The following is a 16,555-nucleotide window of genomic DNA, read 5'->3' as shown; positions in this document are numbered from 1 at the left end:
AATATTTCGCTCACTATTCTGTCATGCCGTATGAGTACCATGCATCCAGTGCACCCCTAGCATGCACCGCGCAAATCTAGCTCACAACGCTCAGAACGATATTCCGTACCCTCCGCGAAATCATTCTATCAATCCTCCATTCTACGCATATGATTCGACAGAGAAAATAATAGACAGAAATATCCACACAAAACGCACTCACCCTCGACGGTTAACAAAAGGGATACATAATCGCAAGACACACTCACTCGGCGACCGACTACTCACACATACACGACGTAGATGCTAGACGGGCGAGAAATTACGCGACTAATATATTACGCAGTAGTCCCGATCCGCGATCTCCAGAGAGACGATACGGTATAAAACGTGCAATATTAATTGAATCCAACACTCGAGACGCTTCGAGGCTCGAGTTGCTTGCCGACGTGGTCGTGTCACCAATATAATTACGTTACAACGACGTGATAATCACTAAACTTCCGAGCGGAGTTCGAACGCAAACACAACACTAAATTACGGTCACGATGGCAGAACGACGCGATCCCGATATCGTGAACATGCGTGGCTACGATACGAGGGGATAACCTCACCGGCAGCGAAGCTCTCTCTCCCGGGGAGTCCTGGGCCTAGCCAGTTCTCCTCCCTTGGCCCTCTTCGCGTGTTCCACCGGCTCTCGCTGCCCTTGGCAGGATCTCTCCTTGCTCGCACTTGTGAGCTCACCCTTCGAATCTTTAGGTACTTTTGCACGTTTGTCACTCGTTCGAGCTCGCGCCAGTCTGACCCAGGAACACCGCGATCTAGAATCGGTAACGCCGAGCCAGCCGGGGATGCGCAATCGGTGTTATTACGGCCAATCACGCGATAACACGCGAGGCAGCCGTCTGGCGGCACGCTCATGATCGTACCGGTGGCGCGTGCACCCCCGAGATCGCGATCAATATTTTTCACGGAACCCTTCTGAGAGGACCTCGGCGGGTTTCGCCGGGATCTCGGAAGCGAGGAACGCACCGGTGACCCTCGCTGACCTCCTTTTTTCCCGCCGTGTCTCGCAGCGATGGAGCTTCTTCGGGGTCCTTCGGGGCACGTGTCCGCCCGGTCCTGCGTCAAGGCGCGAGGATCCTTCTTGTCCTCTCGCGCTTCTTGCCTCGCTTCCGAATTCGGTGGTTAATAATTCCTTTCCTTTTTCCGCCCTCTCGAAGGTCATCTTCCGAGTTGTGATCGTTGTTTTTGGTGCGGCCGTCTTCACGCTCCTCCGGTAAGGCACCCGTGTTGTATCGAGATAATGAAATAATAACAAAATTAAAAAGACGAAATAAGTCTGACAAATAACGCCCCTCTGGAGATCTCGTTACGACTCTAATGTTTTGCGACTGGCGCGGGTGCTTTTTCCGATCGGAGAGAGATCCGGTGAACGCGCGCGAGACGGCAACGTCACAATATATATATATATATATATATATATATATATATATATATATATATATATATATATACATACATACATACATACATATATATATATATACAGGGTATCCTGCAAAGATTGTGTCAACGCTTGTGAGCGGGTAGAGGACAGTAAACTGAACAGAAAAGTTTTTTACCATTTTGCAATTTTTACAATAATTATTGAAATATTAATTAAAAAGTATTGGCGAATGAGGCAAAGTTTGACCTCGCGACGAAAGGGACATGCGTGAAACCAAACACTTTTCGTTGCCGTGCGACACTATGAAGCTGCTGCTGGCACGCCTAGAGCGTACATCCCATAGTCTAGCCGTGCGAGAGCCGCGCGAAAAGCGTGCTCATTCGACGCAGGTGCATTAGGCAGGTCAATTACGAGACAGGTACATATGGTAGGCAGGGGCGGCGCAACTTATCATTCGACGCAAGTGCTTACGCGAGGCGCTCGCTACACTTGACTCGAGCGCTACACCGTATCCATCCCGTCATTCGCTCACTATTTCCTTTTATAATTAGAAAACTAAGCTTCAAATCGAATTTTCGTAAAAGAAAAATCGTCTTAGAATTCATTCGGGAATACGACCCTTTAAGGACACTATGCTTGTTTTGATACATCCTGTATATATATATATATATATATATATATATATATATATATATATATATCGTTATTATATTATATTTATTAAAGATTACAGCAGAAATAGTTGGAAAAATATATGATACATATTTTATACGTTGAAGCATATGGTAAGTGTGATTTTTTTATCCTTTATTGTTGTAATATATATATATATATATATATATATATATATATATATATATATATATTGTGTAATACATGTTATAATTAAAACTTTTTTTTGCATGTATAGAAGAATAAAGAAACATGAAGGCAAAAAGAAAATGGTATCATCGCTACACATATTGGTAGCAAGGTTGCGCCACACTTAAAATGTGTATACTGACAGCAATGTTGCCCCTTATTATCTTTGAAGACAAAGGATGATGGACATCCTCTAATTTAAGAAAGAATATATCGAGAGTACAAGCAAAAATGAAAATAGTATTTCAAAAAGAAAGAAGAACATAAAGAAATACAATTTACTCTTATTGTTTTTTTTTTAATTAAAAAGTTTTATTATATATATATATATATATATATACAGGGTGTCCGATAATTCGCGGACTTCCTTTTAAGAGAAGGTAGAGAGTGTTATTCTGAATAGAAAAGTCCTGTACCATTTTGTGATTTTCTCAATATTTAAGAAAATATTAATTTTAAAAGATCAGCCAACGAAGTGCCGCGAAAAGCTCGTGGCGCGAAAATGCCTCCCACTGTCAATTGATACTCGGTCCGCGGCGAAGCAATGGGAGGAGCAGTTTGCGAGCATGCTTCGCTATGGCAACCAAAAGAAATACACACATAACGCGCGCTCCGTTTTATGTATGTGATCTTTTCATTATGTGTGTATTTTTTTCAGTTGCCATAGCGAAACATGCTCGCAAACTGCTCCTCCCATTGCTTCGCCGCGGACCGAGTATCAATTGACAGTGGGAGGCATTTTCGCCACAGCTCGCGGCACTTCGTTGGCCGATCTTTAAAATAATATTTTCTTAAATATTGAAAAAATCACAAAATATTACCAGGTTTCTATTCAGAATAACACCCTCTACCTTCCCTTAAAAGTCCGCGAATTATCGGACACCCTGTACATACAGGGTTGGGAACGTTACTCTGTAAAAGTAACGCATTACTGTTACCGTTATTTTTGTAAAAAGTAACTCGTTACCGTTATTCGTTACTGATTTTAAAATGTAATGCGTTACCGTTACCGTTAGTTAAAAAAGTAACGATTCGTTATTTTCTATGGTCACAGTTAGGACAGAAAAATATATCTCTCTTTGTCGATTCTCCTTGCATGCGCCATGGCTTCTTCATTAGTATAAGCCTATGCTTTCAGCGCTTTTATATCGAAATAATTTTATCCAATCAAGAATAATGCGCGTGATCAGCGCGCAATTTATTGAATAAATATAAGATAATAGAAAACCAAAAAGTAACGATAAAAGTAACGACTAATTCGTTATCGTTACTGTGAAAAGGTAATGACGTTACCGTTATCGTTACAGACAAAAAAAAGTAACGATCGTTACCGAAAAAAGGTAACTGTAACGGTAACGACGTTACAAGTAACGCGTTACTTCCCAACTCTTTATATATATAAGATATATTGATAAAATTTTGAAAAGAATTAAAAACCTTACACATATAATACATAAACCACATATATACAAACACCACGTGGTGAAAATGGAGGAGGATGAAAATGGAGAGCGACAAAATGGTGACTTTTGAGGATGTGGCATAAAGAAGGAGGAGGGGTAGATCGAAATTGAGATGATTAGATGATGTATTTTGACATTCTATGTTCCAAATTTTCAATTTTTTTTATTCTTTTTTGTCCCATGTTTTTTCCCTGTTTGTCTATCCTGTCCAAGGCTCTTGTCCTGTGGCTTTGTAACAATAAGTTTTTTATGGTGTAAGATTGTTAGCCTTACGCCCAATCGCTTTTTCGGAGGACCATTTCTCTTATTCTCGTCCGCTCCCTGACCTCGCTTTCCATTGGAGTTGATTACCCAATCTCTGGCTCAATGTCTAAGTTATTCAGGTTATCAGGGCTCACCAACTTGGCGGTGAGGATTGGAATTGGGTAGAAGAAGCTATGTGTTGTTAGCTTGTTTAACATCCTATGGTGCACATGCATTTTCTATTTAGGCACCATTGTAGTTAATTACTTGTCACAAAAAATATAGAGATCTCTAAAATTTAATGATAAAGGAGAAAATAATTCTTAGCATCTTTTTGTATTACATAGATATCGTGTTAACTCTCAATCACGCTGGTATTCTCTTTCTTCCCAATACGTTGCCAAGTGAGAAAGAGAGAGAGAGAGAGAGAGAGAGAGAGAGAAGTAGCTTGAATTTTTTATATTATATTATATATATATGTATGTACATGCGTGCTTGTAAATGTTTGCGCTCGCGGAACAAATGTTAACGTCGTATGTACACTAACTTTATAATTATAATTTATTCTTTAAGTGCGCTGATGATGGCCCAAAAAATAGCCGAAATGTCCGTTCTGTAGTTCTTTTGCAAAGTCTTTTTCTTTTGTAAAGTTTACCTTCCAATAATAAACTTTATGCGCTACTAATATCCGCGCTTGGCTCTCATTGCCTTATATACATTACATTTTTTTATTTATTCTTCTAAAAACCTTTATTTATACATATTTAAAAAAAAATTATATTTAATCGCAATATAATTAAAGTAGTAGAGCATACAGCTAAAATAAAGTTAATTATAAAATAAAAACTCTATTTTAGCTATATGCTCTGTTACTTTAATTATGTTGTGATTTATTAAATATAAAATTTTATTATCTTGACGGTATCTTTCTATTTTTTCGCCGGAAAATTTTACTATAAGGGATATCTACTGAATTTTTGTTACCTTGAGGAGACCAGCGTCGTTCATCATCAATCTTTTTGCGTCTTTCTCACGATTATTTGTAAACATAATTATCAACAAGTGACTAACAATAAGTGTTTAAGATGTGGCGCAAGGTGCTGTGTTTGTTGAACGATTCATTTTTATCATCAATCGACAATCATTGCTGCATCTTCGCGGAAGGAAGAAATCGTGGAGTCGACAGGACGTAACACATACATACACTGATGCGTATAAGCATAACTGTATCACTAGCAGTTGTGTAGAACAAGTTAAACTGAATATAAAAATTGTATTTTGCGATTTTTGCAATAATTTCTGTGAAATGAAACACACTGAAATTAATAATCTAGCAATTAATAATTAATTAATAATCAAGTTTAATTATGTGTTACGTCTGACAATCACGTAACAGTAGAATGTTCTTTCTCGCCGCGTACTTACATTTGAATGGATTAGCCAATTTTTTTTAAACTGATTTCTCATTAATTATGGCAAAAATTGTAAAATAGAAAAAAACTTTTCTAATAGATATAATTCGCTGTACACGGTAATACGGTTATTAGCGGACACATACGTACACAACGTACCCATATATATATATATATATATATATAGATCTAACTTTTATTATGTTAAATGGTTTTAGATATTCATATTTTTATATATTTTTTTAATGAAAAAAATAAAGTAATTAATTATATATTTCTTCCATAAATATCATTTAACTAATAATTTAATATTGATACAGAGTTTGTTGGGTCGTTGAGCTCTTTCGTTGTTCATCGACGTTTCTAATTCAAGCAATCAAAATTTCTAAAAAATTCGATCTTTGAGCAATGTTTCGATGATATCGAATTGTGCTCTGACGCGTTCAAGTGGATCAGGCGAGGGAGCACTTGATATTCTTCCGCGCGACTACAAAGTCAGTCCCAGATCTAACATCGCAATAAAAAGACGAACATTTTTTTCTTTATATTTTATTCCATTATTTAGTTATAATAAACCGTTATATCAAAATACCGCATTTTACCCATGGACCACCTTTCCTGCACCTCCTCCAACTAATCGATATTTGTTCGGCGAAGCATCCACAGAGCTATTTACTTTAGAATGCTTCGTTAATGAATGATGCTATTTTGTCGATCATTGTGATATGAGAACCTTCTATGTAATGAATTTGTACTGCACTTTCAGTAATCTAAAAGTAATTTCTCTTCAAAAAATATCTTAAAAATGATAAAATGTGTTACGCTTTAATAAAAAAGTTACCTTATGTAGACCATAATCCTCTTCAGGAAAAGTGAAAGGTGTAAGTGTAGGTTTTAATAATATTACAGATGATTTTATGCGTGACAATGAAGATATATCATAATCTTGTGCAGCAATTATATGATCGTAAACAGTTGTACATAAAAGTTTTTGATTTTCAACACTTAACGTATTAATCTTCTCCGAAAAGCGAGCAGTAATTAGTTCTAATTTTTCCTCCCATGTACTGCACTCTTTCAGGTCTAACGCAATCTGCAAATAATGTAAATAATGTAAATATTCTATTTTTAGTACAATAATAAGAAAGTTTATATTGTATTTTCTGGAGATATTGTATATCTATATTCTTATTGCTTAACTATTTTTTTTATATTTTTGAACTACGTAAGTCAAATTAGTTTATCTTTTAATTATTAGCAATAACTTGTAATCAAGAATTACTGTTATAATTTGACACCCATTTTACATATATTCTGAAATATACTCTACATTTCAATCGTAAATATTATATAATTCTTAGGTACTGTTATTATTATTATCATTTTGACTTATCAATAAAATGTTAAAAACATCTTTCTGTAATCTGTATTATATATAAAATAAGATAATAAAAAAAATTTTATCATTTAAAAATATATATAAGACTTTTAGAACAATATTCAAATAATTTAATAATGTATTTTATATACTCTTTTATATTAACTGTATGTAAACCCAATTAGTTAAATTTTATAATAAAAAGTTGTAACGGTCGGTTTTTCCCGAGCGCTGGTGCTGGATAACTCGGCCGGGATCAAGGCTCGGAAGGGTATAGCAAGTATCGTAGCCGGGTGTACAATAAATAAATGTGTTTATTTATGTATGAAAATATGTACAATGTGTGAGTGAGTGTGTATACATATATAAGTGCGTAAGTATGGAATGAGCGTCGGATGCGTGTGCGCGGTATCGCGTATGAATGTACGTATAAATGACGTATGGATGCGAGTGTATACGGCGTGTGTCGTATGTGTGTATATAATATATCTATCTATGGATGTGCGCGTAGAGGACGTATGGTTGTGAGTGTATACAATGTGTGTCGGATGTGTATCGAATATGTGTAACGTGTGTATATTACGGATGACCGGGAGTGACGCGCGAGTGCGTGTCCGTCGGTCAGGCGGAACGGCGGATGCACGGCGGTGGTGCGATTTCGGTGCGTGATGCGCTCGAGTGCACGCGGTAGGGCACTCGTGAGCGGCGCGATCGGACGCGGGAAATCGAACGGTCGCGTGCGATTATCGATACCCGGCGTCGATGGGTGGTAGCACCTGTCGGCCGGGTAATTGTAATGGCGCGCGGTAATGCCTACGCGAGGGGCGGGAGCCTCGCGTCTTGGCGAATCGCGTATTGCCAAATTCGGTGCGTAGGACGGTCTCACGGCCCTACGCGCGCGGATTTCGTTGCCGTATTAATGGCGAGTCTCGGGCGGCTTTATGCCGGTGCGCGAAATACTTCGCGATATTTGTTCCGGATTTGCAAGGATGGGTTTGCAGCGGATCAGGAGCGTTCGGCAGACGGGAATATCCGTCGGTGGCGGGTAATTTCCCACCGCTTGAGTAGTTGCCGGACGATCGGTAGTTTGGTAGGAGCGCTTACTTTTGGCGAGATGCTGGGAAAGCCCAGCAGAGGCGGAGTACTCCCAACCTCGATCTGGCTCGTAAGCGTCTAGGTATCTGGATTGCTCTGAGCGTCTTGCCGACTTCAGAGCACGGATGAGATTCCTCTTTTAGCCGGTGGAGCGTCCTTTTATACCCGGCGTCGGCGGTATCGCGTCGGCGCGATAATTGTTTTCCAACAATTCGGTTGAGCCCGACCGCGGCTCGGGAAGTTTCGGAAACGGTCGGAGCGGTTTCCCGAGCGCGCGAGCCGAGCTCCGGTACGGTGTGCCGACCCGTTTATAAACAGTAAACAAATTATCATATATTTGTTTTCGCTCACCGATTTAAACTATAATAGGGCGCGTAGCGCCTTCGCTCAAATGGTCCCTTGACTGATGGGCGTGGGACGGCGGTCGGTTTGCGGCGTCCAGCGGGTGGACGGCCGCGTAACGATGGTCGTATCGTTACAAAGTCATAATGTGGTTTTGATAATTGACTAACCATTTCATTGTCAGATTCGAGATATAGTTTTAGAAGATAAAGTAAAATATCATTTTGCAATTCTTGTTGCGAAGTATGATTAAAATATTTTTTATTCAAAAATTTTATCCAATCAGGTGCTCCATCTATAAGTATTAACCGTCCAATGAAATTCTTAGCTTCTAATAATCTTGCTAATTCGATAGCAATTAAGGATCCAAATGAATAACCCACTATTAAAAATTCTTTTTGATCTTTTTGATCTTTCATTTTCTCCATTACATACTAAAAAATAAACATAAGAATATGAGATAGTATGTAAAAAAAGTGTTAGAATGTGTATAATCAAATACTGTTGTTTAAACACACAACAATTTAAATAAAAATATCAAACAGATTAGCTTATAATTTCGTACAGGCAGAAGATATGCAGCTGATTTCATTACTGAACGAGTAACATCCGGCATATTAATTGCACCGTGTTGCAAACACCATGCCATAGATTTAATTTTCGATTCCATCAGTTTATATACGCTTGCAGATCCGTCGACTCCTGGTATAAAAAATATTATGTTTCCAGTAACTTCCCTTTTTGTATCAAGTTCTACATAAATATTTGGATTTAAGTCAGAATCCGTAAGTTTTTGTGTAAACATTTCAAAACTGTCTAAAATATTTGTAGCAGCTTCAGTAACATCATACGTCTTTCCTTGCTCGGTTGCATTTATCATTTTTCTAAGCGCAGCAAAATTGAGGTTTCGAATATTTTGTTCTGTCAATAAAATATCAAATTCTCTCTGTAAGGTTTGTTTAATTTCTACTGCCATCATTGAATCCACGCCTAGTTCAGCCAGTGATACATTTGGCGCCACTATGTTTAAATTTTTTAATCCTATTTTAAAATTAAAATATTTTGATTTGATTTTTATCAAACATTATTTTCTTTTAAAACAATATAATAATTATTAAATCTTACATTTCTTGTAATATTTTTAATGCATAATGTTTTGTTATAAAATTTTTATATTACAATTGCTACATAAACTTACCCATAATATTTGCAACTGCTTCAAGTGGATTCATTGCTTGGCTAGATTTTTTCTTCTCAGCAACAACCATACTGCTTACAATTGACCGATCTTGTAGCAGAAATACTTCTAATGTGTCCAAACAAGAAGATATTTTTTGTTGCAATGTACCTCCAATAACAAGTTCTTTGTCATCTTGTCGCATATCTGCCATAAGCCCAACTTCACCAATTGCGCCCCACTGTATAGCCAAACCATGTAAACCTTCTTTTTTTCTTTTTTCACAAATTCTTTCCATTACGGAATTTGCCATTCCGTAATTTGTTTGACCTGCGTTACCTCTTCCGCATGAAACGGAAGAGAAAACGACAAAATGTCGAAGTTGAGTGCAAATAGTTCTCGATAATTCGTCCATCTTTTTCGTTGTCCATGCCTTTGACACGAAGGTTTCTTCGAATGTTTGTGGGGACTGATTCTTAAATATATCATCTTTCAACACAACTGCGAGATTGAATATAGCATCTACAGGACCTTGTTCTTCGGCAAATTTTAATATATATTCACAGTCTCTATATCTCGAAGTATCAACAGCTGTAACGATTTGTATATTTACACCGTAAGATTGCCATAACGTTACTCTTGATCGCTGATATCCGTTTTTTATTCCAGTTCGCGAGGTTATTACTAGATTTTTTGCACCACGTAGAATCAACCAATCAATTAATTCTAAACCAAAACCACCTAGACCACCTAAAATGATATAGCATTTGCGTTCCAGGCAGTAGTACCGGGGATGTGCAAGTATAGGCGCATCCAAGAGTTCATTTTCCTTTCGAATTTTTATTATTATCTGCAAATAATATTGATTAATACAATATTATATTATATTTTGAAATATATATATATGAAACAGAAATCGAAGACACACAGTTTCTATTTACATATAATATTAAAGATAATACGAAAAAAAACTTTGCATTTTTTTGAGAATTTAATATTTCAATTCAAATTAATCTTTACATTGTAGGTATACTGAAATATGATCATACCTTGCCAATATGTTTTCCAGCAGCCATATATCTAAACGCAGTTTCTATTTCATCCCTTTCAAAGACTTTTCTGCATAACGGTTTGATAGCCCCTTTCTTTATCCCTTCTATTATTTTATTATGCAATATCATTTTACCCTCTTCTTTTGCACAAAATATCCAATTATCCAATATTATACCATGGAAACTAATGCCTTTTGAGAATGCAAATATTTCTAAAGAATTATTAGAAATCATATCAAACTTTCCAATTTCGAGGAAACGACCACCTTTCGCTAAACAACGGATGGATGTTTGCAATTTTTCTTCAGCTAAAGAATTCAATACGATATCCACTCCGCGACCGTTTGTCTTCTGGATAATCATTTGTTCAAAACTCGTGTCTCGAGAATTTCCAATATGATCCTTGGGAATAGAGGGAAATGTTTCTCTTATAAAATTTCGTTTCTCGCTACTTCCAACCGTTGTAAATATTTCGCAACCTTCATAAAGCGCAAGGTGAATTGCTGCTTGTCCAACGCCTCCTGTACCAGAATGAATTAATACTTTGTCGCCTTTCTTCATTTTACCTTTACAATACAAAGCGTAATAGCATGTGCTATATACGCAAGGGACTGTCGCGGCGTCTTCCATTGTCCACTGGTCAGGTATGACCCAACTGAGATATTTATCAGCTATGTAAACATTTGTAAATCCGCTAAAAAAAAGATTTAAAAAAAGATTATATAATAAATTATTTATTATATTAAAGTTACATTTAAAAAAATCATTTTATTTTGAATGATATTCTATATATAGAAAATTAAAAAGAAATATGCAAAATATAACAATTCTTTTATTTATTTATTTCATCAAAAGTTTATTTTAAATTTAAATATAAAAGAATTATTTTAAACAATTTATTTATTAAAAATACATTAATCGAAATTCTTTGTGTGTGCGTATCATTATCTTACCTATTTGGACACATTCCCATTACTCTTTGTCCATTTTATTAAAACCAACAAATTCCATTCCGATTAAGGAACTATTATTTTGTTCAAAAGGTGCGACGGAAGTCGAAATGAGTCTACCGCTAGCTGTCATGACATCTTTAAAATTAATAGACGCATAGACTATTCTTACCAGATTTTCTTCATCATTGTTGACCAAAGATATCATGCTTTGCATCCAACAAAAAGTGCTGAGATCACCTCGCACCTAAATTAAATAAATGTAATAAATCATTTTAATTTATTCAAATTAAATTTTATTAAATCATTATTTAATTTAAAAATAAAATTATCACGAAATATTATTACAATTTTTTCTAAATACCGAATCTTCTTAACATACCATTTGAGAAACATAAGCACTCTTTACGAGTTTTGGTTGGGGTAATGGTAATGGAAAATGTCTGTAAGAACCCCAAATGCTTCTGGAACGTATAACATTGATGGGTAAATCCAGTTGTAGCTGGCTTCTATACAACGGATCTTGCAATGAAAAAGTAGGTGCATCTTTATCTTGAATAAATACACCTCTAATCATTTTACCGCCCGGTTCTTTTCGCAAACAATTTACAAGGCCGATTAGTCCGCATTCAAAGTCCCCTTCTGCGACGACTATAATTCTCGTAGTTTCATTTTCAATGTTCATGAATGATTTAAGCCTGTCTATCCATGAGAATTCATAATTATTTATATGCACAATCTGTTGACTCCTTTCAATATCATGTATTTTTCTTAATAATATAATTGTCTTGTCGTTGGTGCGTTTCTCCAAAATTACTTTTAATCCATACTTATCCAGACATGAGTAGTCGTAGATAGCATCCAACTCTTCGAATGTTAGAAGAAATCCCTTTGGCATTATGACAGATAATAATCGTTCATATAATTCGTGTTTATTTTTTGTTAAAATTTCGTAACCTATAATCATCAAACAATTTTCACTTTTTGTCAGTTTATCAAATTCTATTGTAGAAATATTGTCAGACAAAGTGATATCTTTGAACCGCTCGTGTGTTGCTACCAGTTTGATATCGGCTTGATTTTGCGGAAAATCTTCCAGAACCTTATTCACAAATAAACAATTCAAATTCTCCGGTATCACTTGATCGCTATCCTCTACAAATTCCATGATTTTTACGTTTATCATATTGTAACACTCGAGCGCAATGTGCACGGACATTCTTGTTGTATCCTCTAAGGACATTACATCTAAATCTTGATGAGCGACAAACTTGTATTCTTCAAGAACGGGATCAATTGCTCTTTGTTGGCGAGATATAACTGTAGCCAAAATGCCGCTTATTTCAATTCCTCCGGATATTAAAGCATTTAAATGCTTATAATTTTGTACAAGAACTTCTGCAATATAGAACAATAGCGCATATTTTATATAGATATATTTTTCGAAAAATAATACAAAGTTAAATATTGTGCTCATTTATAATTACTGCAAACATACGTTTCTCTTCATTTGGAAGCTTTTCGATTTGTTTTATATGAGATTCTGGATCGATTACTACTTTACGAATTCTTGTTGGTACAAAAAGACTTCTCGAATTCAGTCCTAAAATCATCATCTGTAACATGTTATCCATAAATGTTACCCAGTTGTCAGTCCAGACAATGTGACCATTCTTTCCCCTAATTGACGCGCTTTTTAGTCCACGAAATTCGCCGATATATTGATAACCACGAAGCTTCAATTCTTTATAGATATCTTTCGTACTCATCACCTCTTCATCATTGTCATTTCGATCAATAAATGTAGTACATATTTTCTCGTCTTCAATATTAATTGGAATTCGTACTGTTCCAGTAACGACAGTATTGTTTCCTTCAATTATTTCAAATTTGTTACTACCTGTAAAAATATCGATATCAATTTGTAAACGTAGTTTATAAGAACGCAGTTGATGCTAATAGTACATTTTCTGCTCAAATCTGCAGTCACTCTATTGACAGATTGCTCTAACGGTTTATTTGTTAAATACAAGCTTTTTTTCTGAATTTATATTTTATATAATCTTTCCTCTCATTCATATTTTATATAAATTTTTTTATTTTTTTGTATATATAATTTGCAAAATTAATTTAATTGTACAAGTTACCCTTTTGCATCATAAGAGTTAAATCGATCGAACTTTGTTTTGGTAATATTGTAGAACGTAGAAAATTGACATCTTCAAATACAATTGGTATATCGATATAACATTGTTTTTTTAACCAGCCAACCATTTGCCATATAAGTAAAAGATAACCCGTCGCAGGTAATAAATTTTTTCCATTAATGACATGTCCAGTCATATATATAAATTCTTCGTCAAAAACATCAATAGTAACAATTACTTCCCCTTTGTCAATTGTTCTTTTCCCAGTATAACGAAATATATACCAATCTTTGGAATGATCCCATCTACAAAAAATGTCATTAATTCAACAATGTATAAAATATTAATTTGTCTTTACATCACCATTAAAAATACGGCAACTCAATCTTCTGCTTGTTAAAATTTCACCATTTATCTAATAACGAACATAATTGAAGAAACTTGTGTTACATTTACCTTATAAGATGAGAAATCATTGGTGTACCACGACTTACAGGAAATTTAACTTCCGGATATAAATTTGCGATTTTTGGCTGTAATCCTGCATTATAAAGTTTTCCAATTCCATGCAAAAATGTTTCAATATTTGGTTTGTGAGAAAATTGTTCTAACGCGACATTTGTCACTGTTGTTTCTAAGGAATCATTAAGAATATATTGTAGAATGTTGTGCGATGCTATCTCAATTGTCACTGCATTGTTTGGAATAAAGCGCAGACTTTTTGAGAATAATACTGGAGCTAGCAGATGGTGTGCATAATATTTTGCTAGACTTAATTTTGGAGATGTATTGAACCATTCATAAGATTCATTCACACTCAACCATTTTGAACTTGGAGACACCTGTTGCGGCAATATTTGATTCAAGTATTCCAAAAGTTTAACTCTTGCCGGCTCGACGTAACGACTATGAAAAGGTATACTTCCGAATGAAATTTCTTTTACAGAAATATTTTCATTCTAAATAGGAATAAATTTTGTCATTTATTTAAAATTTAATATATAATTATAAATATATAAATATATTATTTAATAATATTTGAGTGTTTTCACAAACCTGTAACTTGGCGAGAAATGTTCTTACAGAGTTCTTTGGTCCACTTACAATAGAATTATGTAAATTATTGTAACAAGCTACATCAATATCCGATGGACAGATATTTTTCATAATTTCGAAATTGAGATTAATTTCAGCCATTAAGCCATCTATTATTTTTGACTTAAAAAATGCTAAGCCGACATAATATGCCAACATGATTGTTTCATCAGCAGTCAAGCATCCATCGACATATCCACAGATTAATTCGCCAATGGAATGACCCATTATAATATCAGGAGTGATACCAATACTTGTTAAAAGATCAGCTATTCCGATCTGCAATATATATTATTTTTTATTACAACTTTTTAATAATAGTAATAGGATCTTTTTGATTTCAGTTATATATTTTTTTTTTTACAAATAACTTTAGTTTTTTATAAAATACTGGTCTTTAAATATAAGATTCTTTGTAAAAAAAATTAGACAATACAAAAAAAAACCTGCAGCTTATATAAAAGATATATGTCATTTCATAAGTAATGCAAATGACTATGAATGTCTGTTAAATTTTTGACTGCAAAGTTTTGATCTTGATGTACGATCATAGATTTTCACGCGTCATATCCCTAAGGCGTTTGCGGAAGCTATTTCTAACACTCGTCAATTCACAATGAACACGCATTATAGAAGTTTTTAAGCGACGTTTTGATTCCTCGAGTCCTCCACTAAATTGTCTAAAAATTTCGTTGGGATTACATCATGCATTCGCGGCGTTACAACATTGAGCATTACTTATGAAATGATCCTCGTTTATTTATAAATATTTATTTAAATATTATTTTATTTATAAATATATGTTTATACCTGTAACCCAATAAGGCCTACGAATAAATTGACTACGTTGTCGACAATATCTTTGTTTTTATTTATTATAATATCTGTCACTGATATATTGTAAGGTCTTAAAATTGTGTCGCATTTTTGGATTGCTTTAATAAATGTTGGAAATTTCATTAAAGCTCGACCTACCAATATTTATAAAAATAATATAATTACATTATTTTGTAATGTTTTGGAATACATTGTCTTAAATAATATTTTTGCTAAAAAATTGATCTAAAACTATATCAATAAAATCTCGGGAAATTGTTTATCTTGATTTTGCACTTTCTTCCTACAGTATTATTACTATATTTTGTATATTTTAGTTTAATCAAATTTAGTTATCATACTTAATAAATGTATATCAAAAAATTACAAAGTTTGCAAACTGTAGATGTTATATCTGCGTTTTATGTTTTAATTATACTTAAGAATGTCAACATATGCGTAAATTAAAAATTATTAAATGTTAATTGCAAACAATTATGTATGTTATATTTTAATAATTCTTAAATATTTTTGTAATATTATTGTAATATAAAATTTGTGCGATTTATTTACCCATGTCAAAACACTGAGATCCAAGTCCCGAAAATATAAAACAAATCGGTCTTTTCGTACATACGTTGCGTTCTATTTTAATTATTGCATTATCGGATACATTAGATCCAGCAATAATGTATCCTCTGTAGGAATGTCCTTTTATATTGTCATTATGAATACGATGTAGCAGAGAGATATATTCTACATCTATCGACCGACTCTGTACCTATAAAAATATTATTACTAATCGTAAGTATATTTATGACAATTATGTTATATTTATAATAAACTATTCTTAAAATTAATTTTTTTATAAACTCAAAGTTTATGTGTTTTAATTAAATATAATTAAACATAATTTAAGTTATATAATAATGACTTTTTAAAATTCTTTATATAAATTTAAACACTCTCTTAAATTTTTTCTGATTTTAATTTCATAGTAATTTTTTATTCTATTATTCTTGTTCATTATTTAATATTTACATATTTTTTATAGTACTATATGCTTCTATTTCAAGGTTACATATAAAAATTACA

General features: G+C 34.2%; 1 protein-coding gene across 1 annotated transcript; it reads right to left on the bottom strand.

Annotated features, from left to right (window-relative positions):
• Window positions 1-6,207: 6,207 nt before the first annotated feature.
• On the bottom strand, window positions 6,208-16,251 carry LOC126857790 (fatty acid synthase-like). Its single transcript, XM_050607512.1, is given in 14 exon segments — window positions 6,208-6,501; window positions 8,394-8,657; window positions 8,789-9,264; window positions 9,422-10,250; window positions 10,450-11,146; window positions 11,406-11,439; window positions 11,442-11,649; window positions 11,785-12,800; window positions 12,901-13,302; window positions 13,550-13,854; window positions 14,006-14,508; window positions 14,606-14,923; window positions 15,455-15,615; window positions 16,034-16,251. Coding segments are annotated over 14 exon segments (5,511 nt in total). The 5' UTR covers window positions 16,038-16,251.
• Between the last annotated feature and the right edge of the window lie 304 nt (window positions 16,252-16,555).

This window comes from Cataglyphis hispanica, chromosome 22 (genome assembly GCF_021464435.1).
Source record: "Cataglyphis hispanica isolate Lineage 1 chromosome 22, ULB_Chis1_1.0, whole genome shotgun sequence".
In the NCBI taxonomy this organism is placed as follows: Eukaryota; Metazoa; Arthropoda; class Insecta; order Hymenoptera; family Formicidae; genus Cataglyphis; species Cataglyphis hispanica.
This window is presented reverse-complemented; position numbering and strand designations above follow the sequence as displayed.